Raw genomic sequence first — 10,654 nt, forward strand, 5'->3', positions numbered from 1 at the left:
GCCTCGCCTCCCCTCTCCCCTCCTCACCCGCCTCTCTCCCCCATGCCCCTCCACCTTCCTTGCGCTCGCCCTCTCTCCCCTCTCCTCCCACCTTCTCCATCTCAGATGGAGCCAGTGGCTGTTTGCTTATAAATCATTTGCTGGATCTGCTGCACAGAGTTCCGTACTCTGGATCTCTCGTTTCTTTGAAGTAGCTCAGTTGACGTTCGGAGGGGAATCAAAGCCTGGCCGCCCCTGCGTGCTGTTTACTTGTGCGGGGGTTGTGATCAGTGGACTGTCTGTGAGCAAGTGGCTCTTGGCAGCAGGTTGGCCTTCACTCCTGAAGGAAGTGATGGGGCTCTCGCCTCGCTCTCTGCTGAGGACGGGGAGGAGGAGCAGCACAGGCCTTTGTTTCTCTCTCCTTCTGCAGTTACAGTAGGGCCAGGGTGGATGTGGGGTTCCTCCCACATACGCACACGTGTTTGCACACACGCACGCACCCACAGGCGGACACACGGCACTCTGGGAGGGGAGCTGACAGCTGCGGAGAGAGCTGGGGGCATTGAGATTGCCCGTGCTCTGCACAGACTGGTTTTCCTAAAAGAGGGTGTCAGGGTCCCAGAGAGGGGTGGGGGGTCAATGGGGCAGAGCCAACCCCAGAGGATGGCGCCCATGAAGGTAGAGCAGGGGAGAGGCTGACCCCCAGGGTTGGAGGGACAGATGCCCCAAAAGTGAGGGTGAGGGATGCGGAGAGCAGACACCACAGTAGTGAGGGGGCGGGGCGGAGGTTCCAGAAAGGAGAGCAGAGTGCAAGAGGGGGGACTTGGAGACACGAGCAGGGAGAGGCCCAGACAGGAGGGAAAAGCAGCTTCCCCATCAGAGGCACAGGAGAGCGCTGTGGGGGTCCCTTCACCCCTCTGCCCCAGCTTCACTGGGGCTTCAGACTGGGCGAGTCTGGCTTCATTCAGTGAAGACTGGCTTCATTCTGGGTGACTAGACAAGCCAGGGCCTGGCCGTCCATCTCCAGGAGCTGGTGGCAGATGGCTGGAGTTCCCCCTGTGTGTGGTCATCAGTTTTTCCTTAAAGGCCTTTCCTGGAATTTAGGGGAAGGCGGGGCGTGTCTGGGCTAAACCAGGTTGAACAGTTTCCTTAGGCATGAGCACGGGGCTCGCCTGGGCCTTGGGTGTTGGCCTGCGTGGACCACGGGCCCCCGTCATCGTGGGTGCACAGGACTGACCTAGCGCGTCTCCTCTGCCGCAGGTCCACTCGTGCCTGCTGAGCGTGCGAGCCGGCAAGGACGGCTGGTTTCAGCTCTACAGCCCCGGAGGGGTGGCCTGCGACGACGACGGGGAGCTGTTCGCCAGCATGGTACGTGGGGTATGGGGAGCACCAGAGCTCTGTGAGGGCGCTGGGTTCACCCCTTCTGAGCAGTGAGAGAGCTACCCCGTGCCCGCTGGGGCCTGCCCTGAAATTTCCAGGCTGAAAGGATGCTGGTGATGAAGACGGTGATGGTGACGCCAGCCCTGAGTGTCACCTTCCCATGTCTCACCCGAGTGGGCACTGAGCCAGAGGGCCCCCCAGAAACGTGAGGAGGGACACGTCCTGTCGCCCCATTTTACAGTCGAGGAGTTAACTGCTCAAGCTAGTGGGTTCACTCTGCACTCCAGCGCTGTGTACGTTGAGGGGACTGAGCACTTGCTGGTACAGGGGCCCCAGAAGTCGTTGCAGGTCCACCCGCTCGTCTTATCCTTGCACTGAGAAGTCAAGGTCAGGATGAGCAGCCCACCTTGGAGATGACGGCTCTAGAGGTCACCAAACCAGTAAGCACACCCTTTGGTGGCTTCCCCTTTCCCTGCACGCTGCGGCCATCACCTCACCTGACCACGCACCGTCTTTCTTCGTCTTCAGGGCAACCCATTCCCTTAACTACTTCTATGTTGACAAGCGCAGAGAGGTGCAGGGGCGTGCCCGAGGTCACACACGACCCTCCCTGCGCTGGCCCATCCTGTCTGGAGCCACCCTCCTTGCAGTGGCAGAGGGAGCACAGACGCCCCTTCCCAGGGCAGACGCCCCTCCCCAGGGCAGACGCCCCTTCCCCAGGGCAGACGCCCCTTCCCCAGGGCAGACGCCCCTTCCCAGGGCAGACGCCCCTTCCCCAGGGCAGACGCCCCTCCAGGCAGCCGGTGCTCTCACCGAGCCTGCTTCCTGACACAGCTAGCTCTGTTCCACAATCACGCGTGTCCCAGAGCGTGGGAAGGCACAAGCCTAGGCCAGCCGTGGCTAAGGTCGCCGCCCTGCCCCACGCTAGCCTGATGACCTTGGACCAGTATCTTCCCTCTCCAGCCTTCAGTGTCCTCGTCTGTGAAATGGGGGTCGTAGTCCCGGCGTCTTGGGGTTACTATGGTTATGGCGATACTAGGTGCGAGGCGCCTGGCGCTCCGTCACCGCCCACAAGTGACGGCTGTGGTTTCTCTCGTCTCTGCTGGGCAGCCGGTTCAGTGGAGTGAGCAGCTTGTCATGCCCTCTGCAGTGAACTTAGGGTGGTGTTTGTGCTGTGACAGCAGACCCCAGCGCTGCCTCTGGATCCTTGCTTGGAAAGGGGCTTATTTTTAAGTTCCTTTTCTTACGCGCTCACTCACCACTCCTCATCACCTGCTGCCTGAAGGCCCCCTTCAGAGTGCCCTGTGCATCCTGGAAATGCTGGCCTTGCCTGCCTGCACCACCTCTCTCTCACTTCTCCTGGGCTCCTCTGATGTCACAGTGTCACCATGGCAACATTTCGTGGTGTGCCCCGCCCACCCCAGTGCAGTGACTGTGAACAAGAGAAGCTGGCAGCTGGCAGCTCCCCAGCCTGAGAGATCGCATTTGTGAGCCAGAATTGTTAATGATGGAGCGGAAAAGGGTCTATGTGGAGAAGGAAGCAGGCGGCCCCTGGATGGCGGTGCAGCGTTGCCATGGAGACACGTGGCACGGACGCTGTCCCCTGGATTCGGCTGCCGCTTCCAGCCGTGGAAGGGCATCTGCTCCACTGTGAAGTCGGGAAGGGCAAACCAGGTGGCTGGGGACCCTCGACCCTGAGGCCCACCCACAGGTGCGCTAGAAAGAAACAGGTCTCTGTACTGGAGTGCAGCTGGTTTACAGTGTCAGGTTACTTGCAGGTGTACAGTGAAGTGAGTCAGTTACACGTACACACAAATCCACTCTTTTTTAGATTCTTTTCCCAACTAGGTCATTACAGAGTACTGAGCATAGCGTTCCCTGTGCTATACAGCAGGTCCTCACTCGTTAGCTGTCTTATATACAGCAGTGTCAATCCCAATATCCCAGTTTATCCCCCGCCCCGATCCTTCGCTGCCAGTAACTGTTTGTTTTCGACATCGGTGATTCCTGTTTTGTATGTAAGTTCATTTGTACCTTCTTCTTATTAGATTCCACATATACGCGATATGACAATCTCTAGGTCCATCCAAGAAACACAGTTTTCTTAAAAGCTGTCCCGCACATAACCCAGATGGAGCAGAATTTACCCGTTCCTGGATTTCTGGGGCAGGTGCCTTCGGGGCCTCAGAGAGCACTGGGGACGGGGAGACAGGGCTCCACAACGTCCCCTGCCCTGCGTGTGCAGCCGGGCCCTGTGCACCCTGAGCACGCACCTCCAGGAGTTCCTGCCAGGCTTGACCGTACCTAGAACCCAGGGGGCCAGATGTCAGCACAGCCACAAGGACAGCGGGAGAGGGGCTCCTGTGCGTGTGTGTGTGTGTGTGTGTACGTGTACAGGGCATGGGTAAAATGTGCACACCTTGAATCCTACTACCTCCACCGCGTTTTTATGTTTTCCTGAAGTACAGCTGGTTCACAGGGCTGTGTTCATTTCCGCCCGCCTGAGCCCTTTCTGTGTGTCTGGTCTGTAGCATCAAGTGCACTGATGCCAGTCTGCAGTCATCACAGACCTCATATTCCCGAACGGAAACTGGCCCCACTCTGTAATCGCTCACTCCCCACTGGCCCCCAGCCCTGGCCCCCACCCCGCCCCCTTCTGTGTCTGTGGTCTGACTCTGCATCCCTCCCAGGAGTGGGCCCTGCAGGATGTGTCCTTCTGGGACTGGCTGACCTCAGGCAGTGCGGTGACCGCAAGGTTCATCCCCGTGGGAGCCAGTGTCAGAGAGGGGTCCTCTGAACCCCCGGGGAGGGTCTGGTGATGGTTTCAGATCTGGTATCTAGACAGGGTGTGGGGTGCGTCTGGTCAGTATCTTCCGGCCTCACAGTCTTTGGGCCACAGGCAGGCACTGCGGGGCACAGCCCGTGGCGGTCACGGCCCCTCACCTGGCCCGTGTCTCCTCACAGGTGCACATCCTCATGGGCTCCTGTTACAAGACCAAAAAATTCCTGCTCTCCCTGGCGGAGAACAAGCTGGGACCATGCATGCTCCTGGCACTGAGAGGGAACCAGACCATGGTGGAGGTGAGGAGCCGGCCCCAAGCCCTGGCCAGGCGGCCGACTCTCCCGGGCCCTCATCCTTGCCGATGGAGCACCTTCCAGGAGCTTCCAGGCGCACAGAGCTACTGCAGGAGCTGGGCCACGGCAGCAGACGAGGCAGCCCTCCCGAGTTTGGTGGAGCAGGAGACCTTGATCAAACTGTCTGCTCATTCCACCTTCATTTAACTCGTGATCGTCTGTTGGTCTCAGGGATTGAGCAGGTTTCTGTTCTGTCCTGCCTTTTGCTACAGAACAGACTACCTCCAAGCGGGGGCTCCAAACAGTGATGCTCATCTGTTTTTCTCCTGGGTCTTCAGATGGTTGGGCTCCGCCAACTGCTTCTCACCGTGGTCTCTTAATGGGGTGGTGGTGGATGGGGGCGGGTGGGCTGGGTCTTCCCAAGGCTGCCCTCTCTGCATGTCCAGCGCTGACCTGAGGGGACTCAGGCCACGGAGACGGAGCAGCTGGGGCTCCCAGGCCACTGTCAGCAGCGCAGCCCTGGCCTTAACCTGCCCACTCGCCAGCCTCAGGCATTCAGTCACCTCTCTGTCCCCCAGAGCCCCCAGCAGCCTGGGGCTCCCAGAGCCATTGTCCAGACAGACGTCACGTCTCTCCTCTGGCCTCCGCCTCAGAGTCAGGCAGCATCACTTTCTAGCCACCAGAAGGGAGTCAGCAAGGCCGGACCCAGGGGCAAGGACAGGAGTTAGACTTCACCTGTCGGCGGGGAGGGCACCAAGCAATCAGACCAAGGGGAGAGAGCGTGGTCTGTCTCTCGGGCTCCCCAGCCCCCGAGCCCAGCCGCATCGTGCGTGGAGTGTTGGCCAGGGGGTGCCGGGGCAGGCAATTCCCCAGCATCGCACAGAGGGTGGGAGGAGAAGGACCTCTGATCGCAGGGCACCCCAACCCCAGCCCCTCCGCAGGCGCACAGGGCTCTCGGGGCACTCGGGACAGGCGAGGGTTGGGCTCCCCGGCCTTTGCAGAGCAGCCCTGCCCAGAGTCCTGGCTGGTGGTGACATGCCTCCTGGTCTCGGCAGATCCTGTGCTTGATGCTGGAGTACAACATCATCGACAACAACGACACGCAGCTGCAGATCATCTCGACCCTGGAGAGCACGGGCGTGGGGAAGCGCATGTACGAGCAGCTGTGCGACCGGCAGCGGGAGCTGAAGGAGCTGGTAAGCGCGCGGCTCCGCACAGGGAATCCCGCCCCGGGACCCCCTTCCCACCCCATGGGCCTCTGCCTCCCTGACTCCTCTAATGTCCCAGAATCTGGCTGGGCTGGCCACTGCCTCTTCCTTCATGGTCTCAGTTCCCTGTGTTTCTTGGAATCACCTCTCTGATAAACCACCTGCACTCAGGCCTGGCCTCGGGGTCTGCCCTGAGACCAAGACCATCATGCTGTCTGCCACTGCCGTCCTGAGAGGTGTTAGCTGGAGAGGGGCGGTCCAGGGTGAACGCTCAGGGAAAAGTGGGTCGTAACCAGCTGGCTTCTGTTTGCAGCAAAGGAAAGGCGGGCCCACCAGGCTAACACTGCCCTCCAAGTCCACAGTGAGTTGGTCTCCTCCTGGGGGCTGGGTGGAGGGAGGAAGGTGGGCTAGTCCTCCCTGGGGTTGGGGGCAACAGCAGGCAGCCTCTCTTGCAGGTGATGCGGAGAGGTGAACAGGGACTCAGTGGTGCTTCACAAGCCAGCTTTTCTAGGCTAGAACTGTGTTGCAGGAAACCAAACGTGATAAAGATTACTGTTAATATGTTACAAGTTATTCACAATAGCAACACTAATAGCTCACATACTTGTGCGCTCATGTGTCAGATTCTGTGCTAATAGTTCATTTTATCTTGACACTAAGCCTTATCAGGTCAATGCCTCTTTCCTTCCCCATTTTACAAGGTCTTCAGGGATCTTAGTTCTTTCTGTCCTCCCACTCCCCTGTCCTTGGCACATAGCTTCCACTTCACAGTCCAAAAGAGCTGCTCAAGCTCCAGCCATCTAATCTCCATTCAAGCCGTGAGGAAGAGGCAAAAAAGAACACCAGCCCTTCCCTTTATGGACCTTCCTGGACGTTCCAATGGACACATCTGCTTATATACCATTGTCCGGGTTTAGCACATGGCCCCACCTAGCTAGGACATAAGCCTTAATTCAGGGCAACCAGTTGGCAGCTAGCACTCAAGGATTCTACCACAAAGATGGAAGGGACCCTCAGCGACCTCAGCATCTAGTGCTCATACTCGCTGATCCCCACAGGCCTTAGTGTTGAGGGGACCTCAGTGTTTTCAGGCGGGGAATGGGCACAAGCCTGGGAAAGAGAGAGGGTCAGACACACACACTCACACTGCGGGAGGGACATGGCCTCGGAACCCCCAGTGCTGACTCAGGGTGTGACTCAGCGCTCCCAAGCCTTTCTCCAGCCAGGCAGCTGCCACCCGCAGAGACGTGGAGGCAGCCCCGCCCTCACGGACACACCACTTCGTCCCAACCCACTGGCCCATACTGTCCCCCCAGTTAGAGCTCTTCGTGGGGAGGCCCCAGGCCTCCCCCGAGACCCCGCCTACCCGTTCACCCACCTGCAGGATGCCGACTTGGCTCGTTTGCTGAGCTCTGGCTCCTTCGGAAACCTGGAGAACCTCAGTTTGGCCTTCACCAACGTAACCAGTGCCTGCGCTGAGCACCTCATCAAACTGCCTTCTCTCAAGCAGCTAAACCTGTGGTCCACTCAGGTATGCATGGCCTGTCCACTGCGCCCTCCTCCGTGCCTGCCCTGCACCATCCTCCACGGCCGGCTTCTGCCCAGGACTCGTGGGTCCAGCCGCTCGATCCCCATGCCCCTCTGCAGCCCAGCACCCACACCCCGGCAGGGTCCCAGGCCAGAGGAGGGCTAGGCCCTGTGAAGCCCAGCGGCCCGTCTCACAGTTGGAGCTGCCGAGGCCCAGAGCAGGGACGTGCCGGGCGGAGCCTGGGGGAGCTGACGCGGGTCTCAGGCCCCCGCCCGGGGGCACTGCAGGCAGCCTGGGGGTCTCCTCCAGGTGGTGATGAGCGTGCAGCATAGCGTGCTCTGTCCTGCCCGCACCAGTCCAGCTCTTAGGCACTTACTCCCCGGCACGTGTGCTCTGCACGCCCCCGTGAGGTGCAGACACTGACACCTCATCTCTCAGCCGGGGCCCCCAGCTGCCCCCCGTCCCAGTGGTAGCCACAAGTCGCTGGGTTCACAGCCCCCCTTGACAGATGGCAACACTGACTCTGGTGGGCGAGCGGGGCCCCTGTTGGGGCCACGGCACCAGCAGACCCGGCCTGGTGTGAACCCAGGTCAGGGAGGTGGAGTCTCCGAAACGAATGAGAGCAGCCTCAGGCCTGGGCCGGGTCCCAGCCGCTTCCTCGGCCACTGCCCCAGCCCCAGGTTTCCGGGGGAGGCCTGAGGCGGGCCCCAGACTGAGGGCGTCTCTCCCGCAGTTCGGAGACGCCGGCCTGCGGCTCCTGTCGGAACACCTCACGATGCTCCAGGTGCTGAACCTGTGCGAGACGCCCGTCACCGACGCCGGCCTGCTGGCCCTCAGCTGTGAGTCCACACGCCCATCCCCTCAGGCCTTTCTCCGTCCCCATGGCACACGGGGCACCACGTGCTCGCTGAGCACCTCCTCGGGCCAGGAGCACAGCAGGGGACTCTCCCTGCCCTCGTGGAGCTGGTGTCATTGAGAACAGGAAACCTGAGCGAGGCCTAGCCTGTCCCCTCATGTGGTCCCAGCCCTGAGGGCCGTGGTCACCGCGGGGTCCCTTTGGGCTGGTCGGCAGTGAGCAGCGAGCTCTGGGGACACTGGGGTACAGGCAGTGACAGCAGCCAGGGAGGCCCCAAGGGCAGGGAGGGAATGTGGGCCTGATTCAGATCAGCTCCTGCCTGAAACGACCTCTCTACCTCGCATACCCCAGCTGCTCCCCTGAATCCCCACTCCCCAGCCCTGTCTCCTGAACAGAGGCCTCGGTAACTCAACCCAGCCCCCAGCTTTTCTATCCCATATCTGCAGCTACCCTCGGCAGGGTCTCACTGACCTGATGACTGTCTGTCCGTTCCCATACAGCCATGAAGAGTCTCTGCAGCTTAAACATGAACAGCACCAAGCTCTCGGCGGACACCTATGAAGACCTGAAGGTAATCCCTTCTTCCCCTTCCTTCCTGCCTTTGCATGTGCAAAGGTCCTGAGGTGGAGAAGGTTGGCATGAACTGGCTCTGAAGCAGACGTGACTAGAGAGCGAGAGAACAGCTTGGGGTGAGACTGCATCAGCCCTTAGAGGTTGCGGCAGGCCCCTAGATTTCATCTGAGTTCAGTAGAAAGCTTGCAGAGGCTCTGAGAAGGGCAATACGTTATGCTAAAAGCTTGTTTCTGGCTGTTAGGTGGAAAACGGGGATTCTGAGGGAGAGTACAAGCAAGGGTAGCACCATAGAGAAGGTCTGCAGGACTGGGGTTGTCACATGGGCGAGAGTTGGGACCAGCCCACCAGGCTAGGCTGGCAACTTAGAACTGGGGAAAGACAGAATCTGAGTGGTAGAAGGCAGACACGTTTGTTTAAAAAAGCATGTCTCATCAGGACTGAAGGCTCCCAGGCCTAGCGCCCTGGGAGGAAGGGCTGGGCCAGGAGACGCAGTGCCATGAGTACACCGGCCTCTGGGCATCCCGGAAGCCCACTTCAGGTGTGGCCCCCTGCCCCCCAGCTCAGTCAGACCCGCAGCCCAGGGCTCACTTGCTGGTGAAGCCTCCAGATGGCCTTCGGAGCACCCACTGTGGGCCAGGCCCCTGCTGAGGATGGGGGCAAGGAGGTGCGGCCAGTTTACCTCTACCCAGGAAAGAGCTCAGACCCAGTGGACAGATACGCACAGCAAACTAAGGGAGGTCAGGGCTCAGGGGCCAGCAGGGAGGGGACCACCTGCTCTGTTCATCGGGCTGAAGGAGCCTACTCAGAAAGGAGGGGTTAGAAGTGAGCCTGCCTGGCAGGCCAGTGTGCAGGAAGCTGGGGAGACAGGATGTAAAGGCAGGAGACCAGCAGCCTCTCTGTACAGCGAAGGCTTGCCAAAAAAAAAAAAAGTCAGCTGTTTATAAAAGAAGGCAGAGCAGGACCGCGTCTGGGTGGCAGGGGTGGGGAGCAGGAAGCCGCTCTGAGGAGCTTCAGGTGGGACTGTAGAGTCCAGTGACACGTCCTGTAGGGGAGCCTGAGTGCGAAGTAACTTGGGGGTCCTCCTCCATTCTCCCCGCCCAAGTCCTGACAGCCTTGAGGACGCATAGTTCCACAGACAAGTGAGAACAGTCTGTGTGCTGAGCACGCAGCGTGGTCTCACACAGGGCGCTCTGTGTTTGGTCCCTCTCCCCATCTGGACACAACTGGACCTGGAGTCCCTCCACAGAGGAGGAATTCCGCTCTGGAGGCCCAGACTCTGCCCACGGGCACGTAGCCTGCAAGTGCCAGTGGAGGGCACACACCCCAGGCTTCCCACCCCCAGAGCTAGTGATTTGAAGCCCCTCTGGGGTGTGCACGTGGACTCCCCAGCAGCCGTCACCTGCTTTCTCTGGGGCTGGCCACATCCCACCCGCTGGGTTCTCCCCAAGGTCTCCCAGCTCTGGGCTTCGGAGCCCCCGACAGAGGCAAAGTGGGAACGGTAGTCACTGGTACGGCGGGAGCTCCGCGCCACCAGGTTCTGGAAGGGACCGGATCCTTCTTGCTCCCCCAGGCCAAGCTGCCCAACCTGAAGGAGGTGGACGTCCGCTACACGGAAGCCTGGTGAAGCTCCCGTCGGCAGGAAGCAGTTTGCAACCGCAACTCACAACTCCTGACTAATAGCCGTAGAGCAGCGGGTCTCGGGGTCCCACCCCCGTCCTGGCTGTGAGATAGATGGGGGAGTCTTTCTGGGGGCAGAGGGCGGAGGGGGGAGGGTGGGGAGGGGGGTCCGTAAGCACGCCCAGCCCCCGCCTGATTCTTTTAGCTTCATAATCGGAAACCTTGACCTGATCTAAAACGGACTTCGTAGCAACCAGAGGAGTGGCAGTGGGTCGGGGAGAGGGTGGGGGTGGGGGGCTTGGGGAAGGGGGACCCTTTGTGGATTTTCTTTGCCTTTGTGTTCAATGCCGCGTGGGAACAGTCAAGTCCGACCCCACTTTCACGTGACCCCGCTGGGCCCAGAGGCCGAGGAAGGACCTGTCCTCCTCCAAGGCCCGC

General features: G+C 60.3%; 1 protein-coding gene across 4 annotated transcripts in view; it reads left to right on the plus strand.

The window, feature by feature from the left end:
• Positions 1-10,369, plus strand: part of CMIP (c-Maf inducing protein) — a 213,864-nt gene extending 203,495 nt beyond the window's left edge. For all 4 annotated transcript variants that reach the window (XM_010850800.1, XM_010850797.1, XM_010850798.1 and 1 more), the window contains exons 14-21: positions 1,240-1,347; positions 4,324-4,440; positions 5,490-5,630; positions 5,956-6,003; positions 7,027-7,173; positions 7,904-8,009; positions 8,527-8,597; positions 10,170-10,369. In XM_010850800.1, coding sequence (XP_010849102.1) covers positions 1,240-1,347; positions 4,324-4,440; positions 5,490-5,630; positions 5,956-6,003; positions 7,027-7,173; positions 7,904-8,009; positions 8,527-8,597; positions 10,170-10,223 — 792 coding nt within the window. In that variant the 3' untranslated portion in view covers positions 10,224-10,369. The remainder of the gene's footprint in view (positions 1-1,239; positions 1,348-4,323; positions 4,441-5,489; positions 5,631-5,955; positions 6,004-7,026; positions 7,174-7,903; positions 8,010-8,526; positions 8,598-10,169) is intronic.
• The last annotated feature ends 285 nt before the right edge of the window (positions 10,370-10,654 follow it).

The sequence above is a fragment of the Bison bison genome, unplaced genomic scaffold (assembly GCF_000754665.1).
Source record: "Bison bison bison isolate TAMUID 2011002044 unplaced genomic scaffold, Bison_UMD1.0 scf7180017864295, whole genome shotgun sequence".
NCBI classification, from domain to species: Eukaryota; Metazoa; Chordata; class Mammalia; order Artiodactyla; family Bovidae; genus Bison; species Bison bison.